Raw genomic sequence first — 24,265 nt, 5'->3', positions numbered from 1 at the left:
GAGAAACTATTTGTTCTGTAAGCCTTCACCTGAAGTACAATCAAATATTAAAAAAAAAAAAAAGAATGTTGTGAGGATTAAATATATAAATATAATGCCAACAACAGAGTAAGATACTCAGTAGATACTCAACTTATTGTAATATTTTATTTCTACACTTTGGTTTATACAAAAGCAACATGGTGTTGTAGAAGAAAATGGGATTTACGGTTAAGATAAACTGTGTTCACGTTCCTGCTATGGCCCTTGGCAAATCACTTCATCTCTTTGAGTCTCACCACCTACATGTCAGAGTAGTTATAAAGATTACATGGGAACGTTGCTGTTGTTAGTTACCACTGAGTCGATTCCAACTAATGGCAACCCCATGAGTGCCGAGTAGAACTGCTCCATAGGGTTTTCAAGGCTGTGACACCTCAAAAGCAAATCACCAGGTCTGTCTTCTGAGGCACCTCTAGGTGGGTTTGAACCAACCTTCTGGCTAGTAGTCAAGCCCTTAACCGTTTGTGCCACCCAAGTGCCTACATGAGAATATACCTTTAAAAATTCTGTCTAACATACTATTACCTCAGCCAAGAATTACCTTCCTCCCTGTTGTGGACTGAACTGTGTCCTCCAAAAATGTGTATCAATTTGGCTAGGCCATGATTCCCAGTGTTGTGTGGTTGTCCACCATTTTGTGATCTGATGTGATTATCCAATGTATTATAAATCCCAACCTCTATGATGTTAATGAGGCAGGATTAGAGGCAGTTGGTGGGGCAGTGGTTAAGAGTTCAGCTCTAACCAAAAGGTCAGCAGTTCTATTCCACCAGCGGCTCCTTGGAAACCCTGTGGGGAAGTTCTTCTGTGTCCTATAGAGTCGCTATGAGTCAGAATCGACTCGATGGCAATAGGTTTGGTTTTTGGTTTGTACGTTAATGAGGAAGGACTCAATCTACAGGATTAAGTTGTATCTTGAGTCATTCTCTTTTGAGACATAAAAGAGAGAATCGGGCAGAGGACAGGGACCTCATGCCACCAAGAAAGAAGTGCCAGGAGTAGAGCACATCCTTTGGACCAGGGGTCCCTGTGCTGAGAAGCTCTTGGACCAGGGGAAGATTGATGACAAGGATTTTCCCCCAGAGCCAACAGAAAGAAGCTGACGCCCTATATTCGGACTTCTAGCCTCCTAGACTATGAGAGAATAAACTTCTCTTTATTAAAGCCATCTACTTGTGGTATTTCTCTTATAGCACTGCTAGTTAACTAAGGGAGCCTTGGTGGCATAGTGGTTAAAAGCTTGGCTGCTAACAAAAAGGTTGGCAGTTCAAATCCACCAGCTGGTCTCTGGAAACCCTATGGGGCAGTTCTACTCTGTCCTATAGGGTCGCTATGAGTCAGAACCGACTCAAAGTCACCTAACAACAACAAGTTAACTAAGACACTACCTAACGTAAATATAAATCTTATCCTGCATGGCCCAGCTCAAGTGTTGCATCCTTCAAGAAACCTTTCATCTAATAATCCCTAAAATGTAAATAATATGATATACCTACCCTAAAAATTGTTAGAAAGAAATGAGGAAGGTCTAAACGTACTGAGATGGAAAGATCTCAGAGATAGTAGGTGAAAATAAGCCACAGAATACATATATTATGATTACATTTTTATATTTAGGGAGAAAAAACAAAGTAAACTATGTCATTCCTTTGCTTAAACCTTTAGTGGTTCCCCACTGCTGACCAAATGAGGTCTAAGCTCCTTACCTGGCATTCAAACCCCTTCACTATTTGGGTTCTCCCAACTTCTCCAGCCTCGTATCCTATAGACCAACCTTACCATCCTATGAGTCTTAAGTTCCAGCTATGTCTAAAGTGCCCCTAGCCATCCTTTCCTCTAGGTCAGTGGTTCTCAAGCTTCGCTGTCATCAGAATCACCTGGAAGGCTTGTTAAAACACAGACTGATGGACCCACCCATAGTTTATGATTCAGGTCTGGGATGGGGCCCAAGAATTTCTACTTCTAAGAAGTTCACAGGTGATTATGGCATGGGTCTAGGGCCTACATTTTGACAACCACTGCCTTTACACTGATTGTGATTCAGTTTCTCCACCTGTATATAGGCTGACCAATCACATCGGTTTACCTGGGACCACCCTAGTTTTAGCACTGAAAGTGCCATGTCACAGAAAACCCCTCAGTCTCAGGCAAACTGGGGTGGTTGGTCACACTACCTGTGTAAGACGTTAACAGTCTAAATCTGTCCCAGGTTGCTGCTTATGGGATATTTACCACTACTGCCAAGAAGTCCTTCTCTACGGCTAAGCCAACAAGGAGTGCTTATGAAACGAGTTCCACTGGCTTGGCTGACTTTTTGCTGGAATGAGAGTTTAAGAGAGTTTTCAAATTCAGGCCTCTCCAGACACATTTCCTTTATTTCCTTCAGAGAACAGACTTCAGTCATCTGGTCCTTACAAACATCTAACAAAATTGGTGTGAGATCAAACTGTAAGCACCCATATCCTTGTCTTATGTTGCTGGGGTGAGTTTACACAAGGAGAAATTGGGGCAAAGGCAATGAGCACATACGAACTTCTTACTCAGTTCAAAGTAGTTCTCATCATAAGATGACAGTTCCACATGGACCAGTGCAGCTGAGTGTCTATGACTTCCAAGGGATACCCAAGTCAATAAAGGGCTATGGTCCTTGGTAAGGACTGATGCTGTGTCTGCTCATTCTTGATCAGCATCAATCTTTTCACTAGCTGGGGACTTCTCTTTCCAAGGGGTCAAAGGTCAGAAAGCTGATAGCGTCGCACAAGGCCATCTCGACAGGCAGTGTAGATCTGCTTCTCCCATGTAGCTACCTGGAACACAAGAGTTCACAGTTGAAAGGAAACCTGGGATTCTTCAAAAAAAAAAAAAAAAAAAAACAGTCTTCGGGGAACATCTTGCTCAATTGGCATAACAGTTTATAAAGAAAATGTTCCACATTCTACTTTGGTGAGCAGCGTCTCGGGTCTTAAAAGCTTGTGAGTGGTCATCTAAGATATTCCACTGGTCTCATCATGTCAGGAGCAAGGGAGAATGAAGAAAACTAAAGATGCAAGGGAAAGATTAGTCCAAAGGACTAATGAACCACAGCTACCACAGCCTCCACCAGACTGAGTTCGGTACAACTAGATGGTGCCCGGCTACCACCACCGACTGCTCTGACAGGGATTACAATAGGAGGGTCTCGGACAGAGCTGGAGAAAAATGGAGAACAAAATTCTAACTCACAAAAAAAAAGACCACACTTACTGGCCTGACAGAGACTAGAGACACCCCAAGAGTATGGCCCCCAGACACCCTTTTAGCTCAGTAATGAAGTCACTCCTGAGGTTCACCCTTCAGCCAAAGATTAGATAGACCCATAAAATAAAATGAGACTAAAGGGGCACACCAGCCCAGGGGCAAGAACTAGAAGGCAGGAGGGGACAGGAAAGCTGGTAATAGGGAACGCAAGGTCGAGAAGGGAGACTGCTGACATTGTAGGGTTGGTAACCAGTGTCACAAAACAGTATGTGTAGTAACTATTTAATAAGAAGCTAGTTTGTTCTGTAAAACCTTCATCTAAAGTACAAAAAACAAAACAAAAACCAGAGCCTTGTCACAGTTCCCATTATCCCAAGGGAGTCTAAGAAGCTTTACTGACTCTGAGGGCAAGAGATGAAGGATTACATCCATAATATGTATTTACAAAATGGCTGGCCAGGGTCAAGGGTGCATGCAGGACTACCTAATACAGAACCTAACTGGCCTAAGAAGAGGGTAAAAACCCATCAGTGCTGTGCATGGTTTAGTGTAGAGAGTCTGAACCTGGGGAGATGTCCATAGATGGGCTTGGGTACCCCTTAACCTCACAAAACTATATGCAAAAAAAGTTCTGAATATGTGTCTTTTTTTCTTGGGAAGATTTTATCAAGTTGTCTAAGAAGCCTGAGATTCAAAGGAAGTTAAGAACCAGTAACTCAGTGGAAATAGCATGAATTTTAGAGAGTTAGCTTAATCTCAGGTTTGCTACTGTGTAGCTGCATAATCTAAGGCAATTTTCTTAACCTTTCTGGGCCCCCGTTTCCTCATTTGTAAAATATGTTAATTCACAATATAGAACATTATGCAGGAATTAAAAAAATATATATAAATACAGATAGGGGATCTATATACATTTACCTGGAAAGAATTCTAACATGTTAAGTTAAAAAAAAGAAAACAAGTCATAGGGCAGGAAACATAGAATGATCCCAATTATATGCTAAGATAAAAGTATATTATTTACATAAATATATAAACACAAAGATAGAAGTGTGCAAATTCTCTGAAAATAGTCTTGAAAGATATATGCCAAACTGTTAATGCTAGCTACTCCTAGAGGAGTAGAACTAAAGACGTTTTAAAGGAGATTTTAAGTCTGTATACTTCTGTATTGTTTGAATTTTTATAGGAATGTATTAATGTGTAATTTGTTAAAAAGTATAAGAAAAATAGGAATAATGACACCTATACCTCAAGAAAGGAGCCCTGGTGACGTAGTGGTTAAGAGGTTGGCTGCTAACCAAAAGGTTGGCAGTTCAAATCCACCAGCTGCTCCTCGGAAACCCTATGAGGCAATTCTATTCTGTCCTATAGGATTGCTCTGAATCGGAACCGACTCAATGGCACCTAACAACAACAACAAAATACCTCAAGAAATGGTAACAAAGATTAAATGAGACAATATGTGCAAAACATCCAGCATAATATCTGGTCAATATATATTTCCCCATTCATTTGTTTCTTTCCAGTCTAATCAAATGAGCAAATCAGTATTGAACTTTAAATAATAATGGCTAATATTTAAAAGATACCTTAAATTTACAAAAAGCTTTCATATACATTATCATCCTCATTTTACAGATGGATTGACAGACTGAAGAGGCAAAGTGATTTTCAAATTTCTAAAGCCAATAAGTGAAGTCACTTTTAACTTAAAATCCTGACTTCTTTCCATCCCATCATACTGCTTATAAAATAAAAATTAACACCCCTAGTGACCACAAGGAAGCTAGATTCAGTCCCTTGAAGCCTAGATCCTGGGTGAGAATCACCCAGGCTTGGTCTCCTCTCAGGCCTGTACCTTGTACACAGGGTCACAGTCAGGTCCAGTGAGCTCAATTACATAGTCTAAATCTTGCTGGATAATGAAACAGCTTCCATCACCTAAAAGACAAAGAAAATTCAGATAACTGAAGAGAAGGCTGCATTCAAAAGAGTTAAAAACTCAGTTTTTTGATTTATTTCTGCAGATCACTAGCCTAAGAAGATGAACAGGTTTTACTATGTGGCCAACTATGAATGACGGATACTGCCTGCTTAGAATGCTGGGTTGGGAGGATTTGGAGGCCAATCTAATAGTAAGAGGTGAGTTGAGGGTTTAAACTCAGTTCAGTATAGGTCCAAAATCTATGCTCTTTCCACATCATGCTACTGTCCAATAAAATGAGGGCTAAGTAGGAGGCAGAGCTAGAGCTGTGAATTTCAATCATTAACACAGAAATGACAGTTGAAACAATGAGGTCAGTCTTTGAGGAAGTGTAGAGAAAGAAAGGTAGAAGGACAAAAGCTGTGTTATGGATTAAACTGTGTGCCCCCCTCAAAAAAATGTGTTGTAATACTAACTCCTATACCTGTGGATATAATCCCATTTCTTGGATAGCGTTTTCTTTGTTACATTAATGAGCCATATCAGTGTAGGCAATGTCTTAAACCTAATTACTTTTGAGATATAAAAAGAGCAGAACAGGAACAGAAGCAAGGAAGCACAGATGGAGGAAGAAAGATGCCACGTCATATGAAGCTCTCCAAGGAACCAAGGAACAGAAGCTGAAAAGAGACAAGGACCTTCCCCCAGAGCAAAGAGAGACAAATCTTTCCCTAGGATTGGTGCCCTGAACTCAGACTGCTAACCTTCTAAACTATGAGAAAAAGAATTTCTGTCTGTTAAAGTCACCCACTTGTGGCATTTCTGTTATAACAGCGCTAAGAAACTAAGACAAGTTGAATCAGGACATATCTCTGGTTTAGGGATGGTACAACAGCAGGAACAGCAAAAGAATTCAAGTTCAACAACTCAATTTGAGAACCTATAGTATACCATGAACCATGTAAGGTACTTATAAGTTACTGAAATCAAAGAAAGGAACAGCTATTGAAGAGAGAGATTAACTAGAAAATCGTATAGTGTCACAGAGGTCAAAGGAGATAATAGTTTAAGGAAAAGGAAATAATTGTTACAGAATTCATTACCAAGAGTCACGAAAGATGAAGACAGATTTACCCATTCATTCAACAAACAACTTGCTGAGTCTTTTGTCCTGTCCAAGAGCTGGGGATACAGAGATGAAGAAAACATGGTACATGCCCTGGAGGAAACTTAGAGGCTAGTAAATGAGACAGGGCTGTACACAGAAAAAAACCACTAGATCTAGTAAGAAGCACATCATTGGTGGCCTTCAGGAGGCCAACTGAGCAGAGGGACAGGGATGGAAGCCAGACTAGAGAGAGTTCTCAAGGGAAGAGTATAGCATGGCAACAAAACTCTCATCCCAGAAATCTGGCAGCAAAGGGAATCAGATTATAATGAGTGGTGGCAGCAGCATTAAAGGGGAGGTACCACAAGCTTATACCAGCTGTTCCCTTATCAAGGTTCTGTAACAGGGGACTGCTGCATCACAAACTGGTACCAACCACAGGGAAGAGAGATTAAGGGAGAATTAGCACAGAGTGCTAGAAATTTAGGTCTACAGATTGCTGGTTACTCTTTACTATTGTCTGCAAATCCTGAATGAGAAGAGCCAGTGAAATGAGGCATTGATTTGACAGGGATGAAAGGTTACCTACATCTGAGAGATGGCCATGAAATCCAGACACTGTAGGCTGCCTACCCAACGACTATTCTCTAGCCCTTCTCCCTGCCAACCCAATCAAATGGTTTCTGGTAACAGATGACCCAAGGGTAAAACTTAATTAGCCCAAGCAAACTATGATAATTCCATTCCCCTGGCCAGTGACTGTCTTAAGCAAGGGCATGTAGTATAATTCTGGCCAATGAGATAAGACAGCAAGTCTGCTGGGCTGCTTCTGAGGAAATTTCCCTCATTCTTAAAAACGATACTAATAGTACTATTATGTGAGGATGAGAGTTGCTGCAGCTATCTTGCATTGCGACCATTAGGAAATAAGCCTGAGGACAAAACCCAGAGAGGAGAAAGCCAAAAGATGGAAAGAAGCTGGATTCTTGATTTTCTTTTTCCTTGCTAAAGCTTTTATTTAAAAAAAAAAAAAAAATTTAAAGAAACTTTGCATTTTGTAATTATTTTAGATTTACAGAAAAGTTACACAGATAGTACAGAAAGTTCCTATACGCCCTTCAGCCGGTTTCAGCTTCCCCTAATGTTATCATCTTACATTTGTCAAAACTAAGAAACCAACAGTGGTACAATACTATTAACTAAATTCCATATTTTATTTGGCTCTCACCAGTTTTTCCTTTATGCCCTTTTCCTTTAGTGTCCTGGATCCAATCCAGGATATTGCATTGATTTAGCTGTCAAGTCTCCTTAATTTCCTTTACTGACTTTGTTTTTGAATCACTAAATTAGTTTAAAGGAGTCTTTGGTGCAATAGTTAAGCACTTGGCTGCTAACTGAAAGGCTGGCAGTTCTAACTTACCCAGGGGCTCTGTGGGAGAAAGATCTGGTGATCTGCTTCTGGAAAGATTATAGCCAAGAAAATCCTATCGGACAGTTCTATTCTGTCACACGGGGTCACTATGGGTTGAAATTGACTCAGTGGCACCCAACAAAACACAAATTAATCTAATCTGGAACTACCATACTCCTGGACTTCTTGTTAAGTGAAACAGTATACTTTCCTAATTATTTAACCTGTTTTTAAATGGGTGTTCTATTATTAACAGCCAAAAGCATCCTGACAGATAACACTGAAATACTCAGATTAGGTGGCCCTTCCACACTGTACAGCCCAGTCCTCCTTACTTACATCATTCCTATGAGGATACACAGTCTCCTTTAACGGACATATTGTTCCAGGCATTTTCCCCAACCTCACTCCCAAACTCCATTCCAAATATTTTGTCCTGACTACACCAAGTTACTCACTTTGTCTAGAACATATATATAAAGCATCAAGCACCAAAACACCAAACTCATTGCCTTTGAGTCAGTTTGATTCACAGTGACCCTAAAGAACAGAGTAGAACTGCCCCATAGGGTTTCCAAGGAGCACCTGGTAGATTCAAACTGCCGACCTTTTGGTTAGCAGCCAAACTCTTAACTACAATGCCACCAGGGTTTCCACATCAAGTACAGTACCTACCATATAGCAGTCACTCAATAAAGTCTAGAGCCCTTCTTTTCGCCCCTTTTCCCTCTTCTATGCCTTTGCACACACTACAGCTTCGGCCTGAATGTCCATCTTTACAGCTCCACCTGGTGAAATCTTCATTGGCTTAGAAAAGACTGACGTCAAGGATTTCATTTTACTTGGATCCACAATCAATGCCCATGGAGGCAGCAGTCAAGAAATCAAACATGTACTCCACTGGGCAAAACTGCTGGAAAACACCTCTTTAAAGTGTTAAAAAGCAAAGATGTCACTTTAAGGACTAAGGTATGCCTGACCTAAACCCTGGCATTTTCAATTGCCTCATATGCATGCAAAAGCTGGACAATGAATAAGAAAGACCGAAGAATTGATACCTTAAATTATGGTGTTGGTGAAGAATATTGAATATACTATGGACTGCCAGAAGAATGAGCAAATCTGAGAAGAAGTACAGCCAGAATGCTCCGCAGAAGTGAAGATGGCAAGCAAGACTTCGTCTCACATACTTTGGACATTTATCAGGAGGGACCAGTCCTTGGAGAAGGACATTATGCTTGGTAAAGTAGAGGGTCAGTGAAAAAGAGGAAGACCCTCAATGAGATCGATGCAATAATGGGCTCAAACGCAGCAATGATTTTGAGGATGGCACAGAACCATGCAGTGTTTTGAGCCAGAATAGATGTGATGGCACCTAACCACCACCACCAGCAGAGTTAGTTGTTCTCCATATTCCCATATAGTCTTCTACTGTCCTACTTATCAAACTGTACTGCAATCACATGTTCCCATGTTTGTCTTCCTTAATAACTGTGAGCTCCTTGGGGCAGAAACTGTAATTGATTCATCACTGAATCCTCACTGTCTTGCAATAATAAGGGCCCATTCATTTATTCCAGAGCCCTGGTGGCACAGTGGTTAAGAGCTCAACTGCTAACCAAAAGGTCAGCAGTTTGAATCCACCAGCCTCTTCTTGGGAATCCTATGGGGTAGTTCTACTCTGTCCTATAGGGTTGCTATGAGTTGGAATCGACTCGTCGGCAACGGGTTTGGTTTTTTTTTTTTTTACTCATTTGTTCTATCAATGTTTACTGAGCACCTACCACACGGTGGACACAGAGCTAAATGCTGGGAATAACACGATGAATAAGGCACAGTCTCTACTCTCAAGGGAGTACACAGATAGTTAAAATCTAGAGCGATAAGTGCTATGTAATAAGCACAATGTGACAAGTAATCATGGAGGATCACACCCGTAACCCAGTATAAAACTGTTTAATTAACTCAGCCACATGGAAGCACCTGGGCCCACCTTGGCTCGCAATGAATCCATCTCTGAAATTGAGCAAGGAGAGAACTGGTGCTCCTGATCTGTGGATAACTTGTACTGGAGCCCTAGGATTCAGAATAAAAGGGACAATTTTCACTTTTTTTCTTCAAAAGCAATGCTTGACTTCATTCAACATATAGTACTAACCATATAAAAACAAAGTGTACAAATACAGAAGGAGATTAAACATCCATATGGTTTCTTTCCTGGAAAAACCCTAACTGGGAGATCAAGGTAAGCAACTCGAAATCAGCTTGGAGTGAAGATCTTTTCACTGGGATATGAGGGTGGTATCAGAGACTAGGAAGCATATGTCTGAACAGGATTGATGTGCTGATGAGAAAATAGATGAAAATTGTAATACAGTGGGAAGAAGTGACCATTTTACAACAGAACGTCAGGACAGCAGAGTCAAAACCCACCAGGTCCTTGGAGTTGCATTCCCATCTGTTACTTAGGCGACAGCACGATAATGATGGTGATGATAATGGTAAAAATATCAATAGCTGCCAAATGTTGAGGCTATTTTAGGCATTTTACAAACTTTATCTCATTTATTCAACAGTATAATACAGAAAAGTAAGCATCATAAACTCCATTTTCAGATGAGAAAACTGTGACTCAGAAAGCTTATGTAATTTGCTAATAAGTGTTGATGGGATTCAAATCCAGGCACGTGTGCACTTAATCCCTATGATGGCCAGGGTCTGCATAAGGGTTGGTAAGGAGGCTCAGGAAGCCAGTTATGTTCTGCTAGGTTCTTCCCACTCTGGAATGGAATCACCATAGTAGAACGAAAACTTAAGAGTATTGAAAAAGGGGAATTAGAGAAATATACCTCACCATGGGTAGAAATTTGCCTTTCAGCAAGACTATACATGTTAAGGAGCCCTGGTGACAAAGTGGTTAAAAGCTCGGCTGCTAACCAAAAGGTTGGCAGTTCACATCCACCAGCTGCTGCCTGGAAACCCTATGGGACAGTTTTATTCTGATCTATAGGGTCGCTATGAGTTGGAATCGACTCAGTGGCAGCTGGTTTGGATTTTGGATACATGTTAATAAAAATCAGTAAAAAAAGAAGTAAGCTAGTGACCTTCTAGCTAGAATTTCTTCATTGCTCTTGGGATGAACTCCAAACTCTGTAGGATAGTATCTAAGGCCTTATTAAGCAGGCTCCTGTTTTCAGGATCACTTCTCACCATTGCCCCAACTCCATGCTACATGCCTTTCATATTAAACCTTTCAGGTATCCCTGAAAACGCCATGCTTTCAAATGCTTTCATGCTTCTGTATGTTATTCAACATAGGGAAGGTCCGTCTCTTCTTTACTCGCTAACTTCCTACTTGACAAAATCCAATTAAAGCCTCATTTTCTTGGTAAGGCAGTCTCATCTCCTTCCCTCTCCTTGGTGCTTCCTCAAATTTCTGAGTATATTCCTACCAGAGAGCACCACAACGGACTCTTACTCGTCTTTCTTCACCATTAGACCTCATGTGTCTCAAAGGCAGAGTTTGCATATTTTGTTTTTCAGTGCCCTGCACAAAACCTCGTGCCCAAAGAAATCATTCAGTAAATATTAGTTGAATAAGGGAAAAAAATAAAAGGAGGAAGGAAAAGAATCACAGAGATTGTTAAATCCTGGAACAGAGAGTTGTGAGTATTTTCTCTGAATATCTTCAAGACCAGGAGTAGGTCTATATTAGGTTATTATTAAAACTAAAAAAAGAAATAGAGCTGGTTTATGTAATCTAAAAACGATTATTCAATCTTAGGCCAACCCAAGTCTAACACCAAAGCAATAATTGCTGAGCTCCTTAAAATGGAGAGTTCTAGACAACCATTTTTAATGAAATGTTTTTTCATTATTTAAGCTTAACTTCCAAAGCAATCACTACAGCAGAAAGTCACGACAGTATGAATCAAATTACCTTTTAATATGATTCAAGCACTAATAACAATCAGATAATTCACACTGGAAAACTTTTATAAACAGAAGAATATACCCTTGATGAATAGTCATCTGTATGCTAGGCTAAATCAGTGTTAAAGCCAATAAAAAAATTCCACTCTGCAGAAGACCTGCATCATGCAAATAGATGGTGACTCACCTTGGACTCCTCACATCCAACTGATAAATGTTCCCATCCTGTGTCCCAGCCAATAGTGAGAAGCCAGAGAGAAAAGTACAGCAGTTGAAGGCATCTGAGCCAACAAAAAGAAACACCTGGGGACAAACAGGAGCCAAAAAAGATGTTTAAAGATTAATTTGTTTTCAGGAATAAACAGGCACCAAGAAAAGGAAAACTTTACTATTTTTTGAGATTTTTCTTTCTACCCATTTACACATTCTCGAGCAGTAACTAAGCATTCGCCAACAACTGAGGAGGAAGCCCTCCCAGGATCTCGGGAACGTCAGCTTGGCTGAGGACTTGAGCAGTTTATATAACGCCATACTGTGAGGTAGCAGCTTTCAAACTATCACCCCCCACTCCAAACACCACTGACTCATAAGATCCCTGCCAACAAAAATCTCCTTTTATTACAACACCCTCCCCCATTTGAGAAACACTTGCAATTCACACATTTGGGGTGTGCTTCATGTCACTTCAAGCAACCTTTTGAAGGAGGTACTTTGTAGGAAAGGACACAGGCTTAAATAAAGTGCCAATTTAAAGAATCACAATTCTCCCTGTGTATCTGAAAAAAGAAATTATTATGATTTCATTTATTCCTTACTATAAGCTCAAACTGGTCTTTTCTCCCTCAAATGTTCTAGAAAGAAAAAAAGCCCAAACCCACAAAAAAACCCTGATTCACCTTTGAAAGTAAAAGCCAGTAGAGAAATTCAGAGTGCAAAGGCAACTCTATCAAAAAGAGTGACGCTCCTGGAGCAAACTTTGAAGATGAAAACGTCCCGAGCACAACAGAGTAATGGGGTGAAATGAAAATACAAAGCCTGTGGCCAAATCAAATCATTAAAGCTGTCTGGATAATGACGAGAGGAGCTAGAAGAAAATTTAATAAATCTAATCTCAGGGAAGACCAAGTTTAATCAAGAGCACAGTCTCAAACCACAGAATATGAAAGACAAAAATTCAATGACTTCTTCTATAAAAGACATTCTGGTCATTAATCGAGAGCCCTGATTGCATGAGTCCCTTACTCAGAATTTCTTTCACATTATCTCAGAGGAATAAGGGGCCAAAAAGGGCATCTATATATCCTCTTCATTTTACACTTAAGCACACTAAGGCTCAGAGAGGAAAAGTGACTTAAAGATGACAAAGCAGTAGAGCATTTAATCCTTATCACATACCCCTACAAGCTAAGTCCTTCTAATATGTTCAGGGATGAAGAAACTAAAGTTCACAAAGGTTAAGTAACTTGCCCAGTGTTGTCACCATTAAGTGGATGAAGTGGGATTTAAATGTAGCCCTTATTGCCAATCCCATGCTCTTAATCACTACACTGTACTTTCATCCACTCATCCTCCTCAAAAAATGAAGAAAGCAAGTAGAAATGTTTTCAAAACAGCTTTCCAAGAAACAGAGTGGCCCAGGTTGCCTCAGAGTTCAAAGGTCTTATAGGAATCACTTGCCGGCTGCCTGCTCTGTAGTCCCAGGCACTGAAGCTTCTTATCTTCCCGGGCCAACAGCAGCATTTTCGCCTCAGTTCCAACCTCCCGTTCACCTGCATGACAGATGTGCTATGTCATTAAGGGGCCGGGCTGATCAGCTGGCAGTACCCACAAAACACAGATAGTGAAGGCTGTTTACTGACTATGCTTTATGTTAGTGATTCACTTATTAATTAAAAAAAAAAAAATTATTATATTCTATATCTTGAGTGTGGTGATATTTACAAAACTGTATACATTTGTGAAAACTCACAGAACTACATACTTAAAAAGGGTGATTTTTACTGTGTCTAAATTATACCTCAATAAATGCAACTTTAAAAAATTATTATCAAGTCCTTAGGTACCATACTAGGAGCAAGGGTATACTGCTGAACAAAACAGATAGTCTCTGCCCTCAAGGCTCTGGTGGAAATGCAATTTATTCATTCACTCAATAAATATTTATTGAAGGTCTACTATGTATTAGACACTATTCTAGGCACTGAGGAAACAGTGATGAACAAAGTCCTTGCTCTCAAGGATTCCAGTGGAAAGAGGCCATAGATACATAAACAAGTAGGATAATTTCAGACAGTGATGAATTCTTCGAAGGAAATCAAACAGGAAAATATGCTCAAAAGTGACTAGGTGGAGGGAGGTAGGGTAGGAGAGGGCAACCTTAACTTCAAAAAGGCTCTTCGGAGGACACTTTTCAACTGAGACCTGAATGATGAACAGAAGTCAATCATGTGAAGAGCTGTGGGAAGTACATTCCAGAGTAAGGGAAGAGCAAGGCAAAAGCCAGAAGGCTGGGTGAGAGACTGCTGTACTGAAAGCACAACAGAAGGCCTACAGCTGGAACACAGCAGGCCTGGCACAGGGTAGTTTGACATGAGGCTGGAAAGGAATGTAAGGGTAGAAAGTTAAAGGGTTTGTTGTAAGCCATAGTAAGGGTTTAGGATTTTAATACATGTATAAAGCGGAGGCCACTGGAGGGTTTTTAACAGAAGAGTGATACGACTCAATTTACGCTTTTTAAATGACTACACTGGTTGCTCCGAGGAGAATGAATTATAGAAGAATAGTACACGTAGTAGTACAGGCAAAAGATGATGATAGATTCGACCAGGATACTGGTGCAAGGTGGAAGAAGATAAAGGTAAAGATAGGGGTAGAGGTAGAAGTAGAGGTAGAGGTAGGCAGGTAGATGTCAAAAAATTAGAAACACTTTGGAGGTAAAGACGACAGGCTCTGCTGGTGTAGAACATCAGGAAAGGGTGGGAGTCATGAATGAATCTCAGGCTTTGGGCTTCATCAAATGGGCAGGTGGTGGTACCATTTACTGAGATGGGGAAAACAGAATTGGGGTAAGAGGAAATAAAATACCCTAAGTTAGACAAGATAAGTTTGAGGTATCTATTAGACAACCAAATAGAGTCTGAAATTCAGGTAAGAGGCCTAGGCTTTAGGTATACTTTTGGAAATCACCAGCTTAAGTACAATATTTAAAGCTATGGAACTGATGAGATCATCTAGGGAAAAGATGTCATTAGAGCAGAGTATAGGACTGAAAAGTAGGGCCCTCCAATATTTAAAGGAAGAATAGAGAAGACTTATAAGAGAAGACTAAGAAGCAGCAGCCAGTGAGAGAGGAAGAAATCCAGTGTAGTGAGGTAATATAGATGCCAAGAAAGAAAAGCATTTTGAGGAGAAGGGTTTAATGTGCTAAATATCATCAAGAGTTCAGATAGAAGAGCACAGAGAATTAACACTGGATTGGTAACATAGAGGTCACTGGTAACCTTGACAAGAGCCATTTCAGTCAAGTAGTTGGAGCATAAACCATCCTAGAACAGGCTGAATAGTAACTAGGTAGTGAGACGTAAAGAAAACAAGAATATTTTCATTTAATTTATTTCAAATAAACTAATTTTTAAAAGCTTAACTTTCTTTGAAATAATAATGTCTATGAAATCTTGGCTTTAAATGGGATATATGTATGTGTATGTATACATATTATACTAAAATATAACTTAAAAATGTGTACTGACTAAAAATGATCTTGTTCACCACTAACTGCACATTTATCACACTTTGGGAAATACAGCTCTACCTATTAATTCATTAATTCCTAAAGAAGGCCAGGGAACATCTAGTGGCCAGCGATAGTTTTAGCAGGAGCCCTTGGACCACAGTGCATTTATACAGGAAGTTTAAGAGAAGAGACAGAGCACGTGAGTATGTAAAAATTGGGGTGCAAAGATAATGGTAGGAAAAAAAACATTCCCGTGGGAACAGAGAAGCAGTTATTAGTTATTAGTGCAGTAAACTAAAGATGAAAATTGTCTTCTTAGGACCATCATCGTTCTGACTCACCAGTGTTTCCCACCGCTAACGCTCCAAACATACCTTTTTTCACACAACACTCAATTTCACCTCCAAGCTTTCTTTAATGCAAACCGGTCCTACCTCTACCACTTGTCCTAGCTCCCAACCTTGAAGTATCCTTCCCATTTCTATATGGGCATGATACAGGCATTAGTCTCATCTGCTAAATTAGCCTGTACTTACTCAAACGCAGTGACTACGACAGATACTTCCTTTGTAGATCCCAAAGCAATAGAAACATATTAACCCATTGCTGTCGAGTCAATTCTGACTCAGAGCGACCCTACAGGACAGAGGAGAACTGTCCCATAGGGTTTCCAGGGAGGACCTGGTGGATTCATACTGCCGACCTCTTGGTTAGCAGCCGTAGCTCTTAACCACTATGCCACTAGGGCTTCCAGAAACATATTAGGCATTCAATAAATAGTAATCTTATGGTAAAAATAGAAATACTAGCTACAGAGCAGGAAAGGATGAGGAAGAAAAGGGGAAACTAAGGCAAACAAGAAGGGGACCTAAGAAAACAAAACAAGCTAACAAATCATTATCAACTCACTGGGCGTCTGCTCAGGGGAGCCGAGGTTTATGGAGTTGTCAGCAGCACCCACAGCCACTCCATTGATGGAAGAACCACAGTCTGTAATGACTGCCAGGCAGGCTGAGCGCCCACAATCCCAAAGTCGTGCTGTCCCATCTCGAGATCCAGATACCACATTCCTTCCTCGATCAACAATTGCTGTATCCAAGACACCTGGCAAGAAAAAAAAAAGTCCCTAAGATGGAGTAGGCAGTGAAGAAATTACAAGGGCAAAGAAGATGGATCTGCATAAGTGACTTCACTTCTTCAATAAGCATGAACTGAGTATGTACTACACGCTGGGCATGCTCAAGTGCTAGAAAAACAAAAGTAAACAGAACAGATTCCCTACTTCCCAATGGTTCAAAGACTTGTGACAGAAACATGGAAAAACAAATTTTTGGATTTAATTTTTAGTGGAGTGTTCTAGAGCAGTGGTTTTCAAACTCATATTGAAGTTTATACTTTGGCTTCAAAAACTCTTCTTTTAAACAAAAAATTAAATAGACATCTTTGAGAATTTGGGTTGAAAATCACTGCTGCTTCTACTGAACTGAAAAATGTAATAACCAAAGACTATTATAACTTCTAATTCTTTGCTGAAATTTCAGTATTTCAGAAATGAACAACCAGACAAAGTCCCTGTCCACATAGAACTTACGCTCTACTTGGAGATTCAGGTTGATATACAAACAAACCAACAAGTATCTAAAATAGGGATAAATGCAATGGAGAAAAGGCAGGAAAAGTAAGACAGGAAGTGGTTAGGGTGGTGGGGTGCTATTTTATATAAAGGTCAGGAAAGGCCTCTTTAATACCACAGCAGACACCTGAAGCAAGTGAAGGAACAAAGAATGTGGCTATCTGAGGCAACAGCATTCTAGGCCTATTTGAGAAACAGCAGGGCTATTGTGGCCAGAGCAGAGCCAGCAAGGTGGACAGTAATAAAGTCAGATAGATAAGAGGGGCCATTGTAAGGGTAACGAAGGCCCTTCTAAGAGCTTTGACTTTTACTATGAGGATTCTGAACAGAGGAGTGACAAGATCTGACTTAGATTTTAAAAGGATTTCTCTGGCTACTACGTTGAAAATAGACGGCAGGAAGCACAAAGGTGAAAGCAGCGAGACCAATCAGAAGGCTACTGCTATCCTATAGCAAGAGATGATGGTGGCTTGGAGCAAGGTGGTAGCAATGGAGATGATGAGAAGTGGTTTGATTCTGCAAATATTTTGAATAATCCAAAATATATAGGGATTAACAATCCTAGTAATTCCTTACCTTGACCCCTACTTTGGACCATACAACTAATGGTTTTTATCTACTATTTAAGATTTATAGTATTTAACTCCGTTTCTGCCTTCTAAGTAACTTGAGGGCAGAGACTGAGTTTTAATATTTCTTATAATATTTAATATAATGGTTTATCGGATTACATGCAAATGAGCTACCAAATAGATGATTTACTTCTAACACTGAGTACCAGGGTGCACTGAGAAGGAATGAAAAGGATATTTGGAGACTTCCTCACATTGATCCTGAAGAGCTGACAGGTGTAAGGAGTTATATAAGACAACACAAAATTAATTCCCAAATGAATGGTTTAGATGATATGTATTATGGGTCTGGATTTTACTACATTTTAAAAATACCCAAACATGTAAAATAACAATAGCATTTTTATCACTTTTTAAATATTCCAATTAAGAATAAAACATCTCTAAATTATTTTTCCCCCAAACAAACCTACCAATCACTTATAAAGATGCTCTCACTCTGTCTCTATTGTTGTTGTTAGGTCCCGTCAAGTCGGTTCCGACTCATAGTGACCCTATGTACAACAGAATGAAACACTCCCCTGTCCTGCGCCATCCTCACAAAATCATTATGTTTGAGCCCAGATGCAGGCACTGTGTTAATCCTTCTCGTTGAGGTTCTTCCTCTTTTTCACTGACCCTCTATTTTACCAAGTATGATGTCTTTCTCCAGGGACTGGTCTCTCCTGATAACATGTCCAAAGTACGTGAGACAGTCTCGCCATCTTCCCTTCCAAGGAGAGCTCTGGTTGTATTTCTTCCAAGACAGACTTCTTGGATCTTCTGGCAGTCCATGGTATATTCAATATTCTTCAAAGGCATCAGTTCTTCTTTGGTCTTCTCTATTTGTATGCATATGAGGCAAATGAAAATATCATGGCTTGGGTCAGGTGCAACTTAGTCCTCAGAGTGACATCTTTGCTTTTTAACACTTTAAAGAGGTTTTTTCCAGTAGATATCCCCAATGCACTATGTCATTTGATTTCTTGACTGCTGCTTCCATGGCACTGATTGTGGATCCAAGTAAGATGAAATGCTTGACAACGTCTATCTTATCTCCATTTATAATGATATTGCTTATTGGTCCAGTTGTGAGGATTTTTTCTTCATGTTGAGGTATAATCCATACTGAAGGCTGTAGTGTTTAATCTTCATCAGTAAGTGCTTCAAGTCCTCCTCACTTCCAGCAAGCAAGGTTGTGTTATTTGCATACTGCAGGCTGTTAATGAGTCTTCCTCCAATCCTGAGGCCACATTCTTCTTCATATAGTCCAGCTTCTCAGATTATTTGCTCAGCATACAGACTGAGTAAGTAGGGTGAAAGGATACAACCCTGACACACACTTTTCCTGATTTTAAACCATGCAGCATCCCCTTGCTCTATTCCAATGACTCCCTCTTGGTCTATGTACAGGTTCCGCATGAACACAATGAAGTGTTCTGGAATTCTCATTCTTTCCAATGTTATCCATAATTTGTTATGATCCACACAGTCAAATGTCTTTGCACAGTCAATGAAACAGAGGTAAATAGCTTTCTGGTATTCTCTGCTTTCAGCCAAGATCCATCTGACATCAGCAATGATATCTCTTGTTCCAAGTCCTCTTCTGAATCCAGCGTGAATTTCTAGTAGATCCCTCTAGAAGTACTGCTGCAATAGTTTTTGAATGATCTTCAGCAAAATTTTACTTGTGTGTTGTTATGTATTGAATTGTGTCCCCCCAAAATATGTGTGTCACCCTTTTAGCTCAGTGGTGAAGTCACTCCTGAGGTTCACTGTTCAGCCGGGGACTGGAGAGGCCCGTAAAACAAAATGGGACTAATGAGGCACAGCAGTCCACGGACAAGGACTAGAAGGCAGGAGGGGACAGGAAAGCTGGTGATAGGGAACAAAAGGTTGAGAAAGGACAGTGTTGACATGTCATGGGGTTGTTAACCATTGTCATACAGCAATATGTGTACTAACTGTTTAATAAGAAACTATTCTGTTCTGTAAATCTTCATCTAAAGTACAAAAAAAAAAAGAATTATCTATGTGAGATCAAATTGACAACAGCAACTCAAAAGGTTTGATGGGATGCCTAGGGGGCAGTGGGTTGAAGATAATGGTGATGGAACAATTTGGAAAAGGATAGTGAGAATAGCAGCACAACTGGAAGAATGTAATCGATGTCACTGAATTGTACATGTAGAAATTTTTGAAATGGTGTGTCTCTGGCTATGTATATTCATCAAAAAAAGAAAAAAGGTCCTCCAAGTTCAAGAAGGGAGAGTGTTGACATGTTGTGGGGTTGTTAACCAATGTCATAAAACAATATGCATACTGACTGTGTAATGAGAAACTATTTGTTCTGTAAACCTTCACCTAAAATACAATTAAAAAAAAAAAAGGTATGTCACCTTGGCTAGTCCATGATTCCCAGTATTGTGTGATTGTCCACCATTTTGTCATCTGATGTGATTTTTCCACGTGTTGTAAATCCCACCTCTATGATGCTAATGAGGTGGGATTATTGACAGTTATGTTAATGAGGCAGGACTCAATCTACAAGATTAGATTGTGTTTTAAGCCAATCTCTTCTGAGATATAAAAGACAGAAGTGAGCAGAGAGACATGGTGCCTTCATACCACCAAGAAAGCAGTGCCAGCAGCAGAGCGCATCCTTTGGACCCGAGGTTCCTACACTGAGAAGTTCCTAGACCAGGGGAAGATTAATGACAAGGACCTTCCTCCAGAACCAAGAGAGAAAGAAAGCCTTCCCCTGGAGCTGATGCCCTGAATTCAGGCTTCTATCCTACTAGACTGTGAGAGAAAAAATTTCTCTTTGTTAAAGCTATCCACTTGTGATATTTCTGTTATAGCAGCACTAGATAACTAAGATATGTGTGATATTAATGATACTGGTCGATAATTTCAGCATTTGGTTGGATCACCTTTCTTTGGAATGGGCACAAATATGGTTCTCTTCCACTCACTGGGCCAGGCAGCCGTGTTCCAAATTTTTTGGCATAGATGAGTGAGCACCTCCAGAGCTGCGACCATTTTGTTGAAACATCTCAATTGGTATTCCATCAATTCCTGAAGCCTTGTTTTTCACCAATATCTTCAGTGCAGCTTGGACTTCCTCCTTCAGTACCACTGGTTCTTGATCATATGCTACTTCCTGAAATGGCTGAACATCAACCAGTTCTTTTTGTTACAGTGACTCTCTGTATTCTTTCCATCTTCTTTTGATGCTTCCCGTGCCGTTCACTATTTTGCCCACAGAATCCTTTACTATTGCAACTCAAGGCTTGAATTTTTTCTTCAGTTCTTTCAGCTTAAGAAATGCTGAGCGTGTTCTTCCCTTTTGGTTTTCTAACTCCAAGTCTTTCACATTTCATTATAATACTTTACTCTGTCTTCTCAAGCAGCCCTTTGAAATCTTCTGTTCAGCTCTCTAACTTCATTATTTCTTCCACCTGCTTTAGCAGCTCTACGTTTAAGAGCATGTTACAGTCTCTTCTGTCATCCATTTTGGTCTTTTCTGTCTTTCCTGTCTTTTTAATGACCTCTTACTTTCTTCATGTATGATGTCCTTGATGTCATCCACAACTTGACTGGTCTTCAGTCATTAGCGTTCAATGCATCAAATCTACTTTTGAGATGGTCTCCAAATTCAGATGGGATATACTCAAGGCCATATTTTGGTTCTCGTGGACTTGTTTTAATTTTCTTCAGCTTCAACTTGAACTTGCTTATGAGCAATTGATGGTCTGTTTCACAGTCAACCCAAGCCTTGTTCTGACTGATGATACTGAACTTTTCCATTGTCTCTTTCCACAGATGTACTCAATTTGATTCCTGTATTTTCCATCCAGCGAGGTCCACATGTATAGTTGCTGTTTATATTGCTGAAAAAAGGTATCTGTTGTTGGTCTTACAAAATTCTATCATGCAATCTCCAGTGTCATTTCTATTATCAAGGCCATATTTTCCGACTACCAATCCTTCTTCGTTTCCAACTTTTGCATTCCAATCACCAGTAATTGTCAATATATCCTGATTGTATGTTTGATCAATTTCAGACTGCAAAAGTTGGTAACAATTTTCTTTGGCATTAGTGGTTACTGCGTAAATTTGAATATTAACTGGTTCTTCCTTGTAGGCATGTGGATATTATCCTATCTCTAACAGCGTTGTACTTCAGAATACATCATGAAATGTTCTTTTTGACGATGAATGCAACGCCGTTCCTCTTCAATTTGTCATTGCCAGCATAGTAGACCATACTAATGTCTAATTCAAAACAGTCAATACCAGTCCATTTCAGCTTACTAATGCCTAGGATATCAATATTTATGTGTTCCATTTCATTTTTGATGACTTCTAATTGTCCTAGATTCATACTTTGTACATTCCACGTTCCGATTATTAATGGATGTTTGCGGCTGTTTCTTTTCATTTTGAGTCGTGCCACATCAGCAAATGAAGGTCTCAAAAGTTTGACTCCATCCCTGTCATTAAGGTCAATTCTACTTTGAGGAGGCAGCTGTTCCCCAGTTGTATTTTGAGTGCCTTCCAACCTGAGGAGCTCATCTTCTGGCACTGTATCAGACAGTGTTTCATTGCTATTCATCAGGTTTTCACTGGCCAAGTCTTTCAGAAGTAGACTGCCAGGTCCTTCTTCCTAGACTGTCTTAGTCTGGAAGCTCTGCTGAAACCTGTCCACCACTGGTGACCCTGCTAGTATTTGAAATACTGGTGCCATAGTTTCCAGTAGCACAGCAACATGCAAGCCACCACAGTACAACAAACTGACAGACGTGGTGCTCTCTCTACTATCTGGTATTAACTGGTTATATGGCTAATTCATTATTAAACTCTAAACTGTGATTTAAATCTGTAAGAATCAAAAGTCAGTACAAAGCTCCATCTCTTAATTCTGGTGATACAGCAATTTGCCATCCAGCTTTTACTTACTCTTCAGCCAAAGGACTAATTATGAGAAAATGTAGGCTCATTTCTTTTTTTATTCCCCCAGCACATATAGATGATTTCCTGGGATGATTTTTTTTCTGTATCAATTATGGAAAAAGCTATCTGTGTAATGCAGTTAGTTCTAGATAGAAATAACAAAACTGACTAACAAAGGAATCTCTACTCCTTGGGAAATGACAGGTTGGATGAATTATTTGTGTTTTGTGGGTAACTAGCTTCTGTTTCTATTTTTTTTGGTGATTTGACTCAGGATCATTAGAGGAGCCTTTTGGGGAAAAAAATCACCCATCACCCTTCATACCTCCTTTGTGACCTTTGAAGGTTACCACACAGCTAGCATCTTCAGCTGACCAGATCTTCAACTGGGCATCCATTCCCCCACTCAGAACCACAAGGCCTGATGGGAAAAACCTACAACAATTCACATCAAACACATGTCCCTCCAATACTCTCTGGAAAAACAAAAGAAAATTCCAAGCTAGTTCTCTTGTTCATCCCTTGATATTCTCTCATTTCCCACATCCTTAATCTCTCACATGAAATACCTACATGCTACATCCACATGCTGAATTTTAAAACTAAGGACATCCAAAAAATCTCTTTAGCTCATTTATCAATCGAGTAGTGTTCTGAGAGCTATTTGGCTCCCTTTCCTGAGCTTTGGCTACAGATGTTGTGGAATCGAATTCCATGCCTCTCACAGTCATCCATAGGTCTAGTTCTAAAATATAAGGAGCTAATGATGCTTAAGGACTCTTTTATCCATCTCTTCTAAAATCTTCTGTATAGGTTGGAAGGCTAAGCTATATGTTCAGTGTAATAACCTAGGTACTGCATCTTGGAAACCAACCATTGAAGGCAGTTCATACTAACGGGACTACCCATTTAGACATCCACTGGCCTGGCTCCTCCAATGCTCCAGCTCCACTCTGTTCTGGCAAATCACTAGGTTTGGAGATGTTCTCAGGTTTACAAATGAGAGAATAGAGACCAACTGAAGTACAGTAGTCCTACATTTTTAAAATGGGCCACTCTTCCTTCCATGACCCAGACCATGGTTTCTTAGACCATCCTTTATGCATAAGACCCTAAAGGTGTATCCAAGGCCATTACTCTGAGTTCTCCATTGGAAGCCTGCCAGATCTTCATGCTCCCATCGGTACTAGAAGACACGCCAAGGCCTCCTCCACTGGAAATGTCCAGGCATGTTATCTGTTCAAAGAGAAAACAACCAGTGTTTAAAATGATGAAATTCTCTAATTCTCTTGAAATATAAACTTCCCCAGTTTCACAATTCTCGAAGACTTCTTGAAGTCTAGGCTCTGTAGCATGTTAAGTTACAATCACCAACCTCCCAACAAGGCCAAAGCCAACACTTTTTACTTCTCCAAATGAAAACATATTCCTGTGATCATCTGTAGTCTCTTGTTTCACATAAAAAGGTGTCCCTATCACAATATTTTCTCCTTTTATGATGTTGCTTATTGGTAGAGTTGTGAGGATTTTTGTTTTCTTTATGTTGAGGTGTAATCCATACTCAAGGCTGCAGTCTCTGATCTTCATCAGTAAGTGCTTCAAGTCCTCTTCACTTTCAGCAAGCAAGGCTGTGTCATCTGCATATCGCAGGTTGTTAATGAGTCTTCCTCCAAT

At 40.0% G+C, this 24,265-nt stretch overlaps 1 protein-coding gene across 2 annotated transcripts in view; it reads right to left on the bottom strand.

Moving 5' to 3' along the window:
• Positions 1 to 1,315: 1,315 nt before the first annotated feature.
• PAAF1 (proteasomal ATPase associated factor 1) overlaps positions 1,316 to 24,265 on the bottom strand; it is a 35,236-nt gene continuing 12,286 nt past the window's right edge. The window contains exons 3-10 of one of the 2 annotated variants that reach the window (XM_004381955.2): positions 23,729 to 23,827; positions 22,917 to 23,067; positions 16,301 to 16,495; positions 13,336 to 13,427; positions 11,846 to 11,961; positions 9,719 to 9,801; positions 5,141 to 5,223; positions 1,316 to 2,849 (exon numbers count right to left, since the gene is read on the bottom strand). In XM_004381955.2, the coding sequence (XP_004382012.1) occupies positions 2,772 to 2,849; positions 5,141 to 5,223; positions 9,719 to 9,801; positions 11,846 to 11,961; positions 13,336 to 13,427; positions 16,301 to 16,495; positions 22,917 to 23,067; positions 23,729 to 23,764 (834 nt within the window). In that variant the 5' untranslated portion in view covers positions 23,765 to 23,827 and the 3' untranslated portion in view covers positions 1,316 to 2,771. The remainder of the gene's footprint in view (positions 2,850 to 5,140; positions 5,224 to 9,718; positions 9,802 to 11,845; positions 11,962 to 13,335; positions 13,428 to 16,300; positions 16,496 to 22,916; positions 23,068 to 23,728; positions 23,828 to 24,265) is intronic. The other variant, XM_004381954.1, reaches the window with a different exon arrangement.

Source organism: Trichechus manatus, unplaced genomic scaffold (genome assembly GCF_000243295.1).
Source record: "Trichechus manatus latirostris isolate Lorelei unplaced genomic scaffold, TriManLat1.0 scaffold00088, whole genome shotgun sequence".
Classification (NCBI taxonomy): domain Eukaryota; kingdom Metazoa; phylum Chordata; class Mammalia; order Sirenia; family Trichechidae; genus Trichechus; species Trichechus manatus.
This window is presented reverse-complemented; position numbering and strand designations above follow the sequence as displayed.